This window comes from Amborella trichopoda, chromosome 11 (assembly GCF_054954075.1).
Source record: "Amborella trichopoda isolate Santa Cruz 75 chromosome 11, AtrichopodaSantaCruz75HAP2 v2.0, whole genome shotgun sequence".
Classification (NCBI taxonomy): Eukaryota; Viridiplantae; Streptophyta; class Magnoliopsida; order Amborellales; family Amborellaceae; genus Amborella; species Amborella trichopoda.
The window spans coordinates 27,148,888-27,151,231 of record NC_142346.1 but is presented as its reverse complement, the minus strand read 5'-3'; the positions used below and the strand labels follow the sequence as shown (position 1 = coordinate 27,151,231).

Here is a 2,344-nt window from a genome sequence, read left to right as displayed (position 1 = left end):
TACAAAAAGGGGTATTTACATGTCTCCAAAAATCAAAAAATTACTCAAGTCCTTTACATTCCCCATAAATTAGTCAATTCAGCTCGAGGTCCTCAGTAACTCTACATCCCAGACGCCCTCACAGGACAGTTACGTTTGTCATGTCCACTCTTATTACAAACTTTATACTTCCTTCCAGTGCGTAGCCCTTCCTTTGACTATTTTTTCTGCATAGAAGCTTTTGGCCCTTCTTCCCATGAAGATTTTATCCTTTTAGTCCTAGGTTGTCCAACTACTCGGGCATATGTATAAGGGGGGAGACATCAACTGATCTAATACTGCCACATGCATCATCTTCAACGGCATTGCAACGAGTGGAGGTTGGTGGTGCATGAGCATTCGACAAAGACTCTCTTGTTGCATTGACCTCCTCAGCTAACTTGGAGAAACCCAACTTCAATTTTTCAAATAGATCATCATTTTCTAATGCTGGCTCTGCAACTATTCTCACAAGATCATAAAGCTCATGACGTCGAATGAAACTTAGAAATTTAGATATAATCGAACTATTAACACCACATTTCTCTTTGACACCCTTCTTTGCATCCATTGTCCAACGGCTCAAAATGTAGTTAGACGGGATCTTCAATACATTCCTCATGTTGAACACTTTGAGCATATATGAACAAGGGATCCCAACACGCTCAAAGAATTGACATGTGTATGTACACTTCTTCCCTGATTCAATGAATGTAACCGTCCGAGGGATTGGCACACCTCCAATGTCTTCCACCTTATATTTGGCGAATTCATCATTGCCTTCTATTATTTTTCTAAGGCAATTTGAAGACCTTACCACCTCTTCTTGGAACTTTCTAAATACTTTTTGAGTGTATGTCTTTGCTGCATGCTCCTCGATAAGGAAGGCCGTCTTTAGAACATGTGTAGATGTAAGATCTTTACTATCTTTCTCTTTTTCTTTGGTGAACTTCTTGTTTTGCAACTTTTCAATAGCATTCATGAATTTTTGTAAACCTGTACCAGCAGTGACGTACATCTTTAAATAACGATTAAACCCTTCACTTTGTTGTGTAGTTTTTATACCGGTTATAAACCTATCAGCCTCAAACTGCTCAACTGTGTAGGCTGAAATACACTTCTTGAATACCTCTAAGAATAATGGGTGCACATACTCAACATGGCTTAGATGTGTTTTAAACTTTCCCATGATATGCCATTTGCAATAATGATGATTAGTATTCGAAAAAACTGTCTTGACTGCAGCCGTTATCACTAAAGCTTGATCAGTGATAATTGTAACTGGTTGGCGGCCTCCCATTGGCTCTAGCCAATTCTCATATAACTAAATGAAGGTTTCTGTAGGCTCATTGAAGATGAGAGTATATCCGAGGAAAATTGTGTTAGCATGATGATTAACTCCAAGGATTGGGCCAAAGGGCATATTGTATTCATTTGTTTGGTATGTGGTGTCAAAGGTTACCACATCATTAAAAAATTTTGTTGATAATCTACACTTTGAATCAACCCATAAAACACCAAACAACCTCCCCATCCCATCAAGTCGAACTCTATAAAAGAAATTAGGGTCCAATTCATTCTTCGTATGCAACCAATTCATAACAACATTACCCTCTTTCCCTTTCAATTATTTTATTTTTCTAGTTATGTGATTCTCAAGGTCTTTCTCAATGGAAGTGACATTTTCTGCCCCACCAGCCTCTTCAATAAGGTAAACAATCATAACCCTAAACTTAGCCATAGAAGACTCCATTGTGTCAATCACCCTTTTCACTGTGTTTGGTATCTTTCGATGAGAGCGAATGAATCTAGTCATATTGGCTGTTGTGAGAATGTGATGGTGTTCTTTTACATCCTTCGCAATAACCCATCTATTATTCTCATTCTTCTTAATGCGGATCTTTGCATGACATCCACATTTTTTATGGGGGTGAGCATTTTCACTTCCATCATACATCTCACTACGAAAACCTTGCCTATAGAATTCTAAAATCCGACTAATTCTTCCACCATGATTCCATATCGTCCTTCCCTTTCTTATACCAAACCCTACCAATTTTGCATACTTTTTATAATAATTATAAGCTTCATCTTCGTCAGTAAATGTCATTCCTATTGCCGGTTCGATAATTACACTACTTGCTAGGGCTGCCTCAGCATCTATATGTAACGGATCTCCTTCTCCATTTATTGTAACTATGTCCTCATCAGATGGAAAGTCATGGCAAGCTTCATCCAGTATAGCCAGAGCACCAGACTCATTCCCATTTTTTGAATTAGTAATGTTGAGGGGAGAGGAAGGAGATGCTGATGTTGAGACATCCAT

At 38.4% G+C, this 2,344-nt stretch overlaps 2 protein-coding genes across 2 annotated transcripts; both read right to left on the bottom strand.

Moving 5' to 3' along the window:
• Positions 1-271: 271 nt before the first annotated feature.
• On the bottom strand, positions 272-1,318 carry LOC18425813 (protein FAR1-RELATED SEQUENCE 5). The gene has a single exon (XM_011631131.1). It carries the CDS (start codon positions 1,316-1,318, stop codon positions 272-274), a length of 1,047 nt encoding a protein of 348 aa, XP_011629433.1.
• Positions 1,319-1,645: 327 nt separating this feature from the next.
• Positions 1,646-2,344, bottom strand: LOC110006515 (protein FAR1-RELATED SEQUENCE 5-like). The gene has a single exon (XM_020662218.1). The coding sequence runs from the start codon at positions 2,342-2,344 to the stop codon at positions 1,646-1,648; it is 699 nt and encodes a 232-aa protein (XP_020517877.1).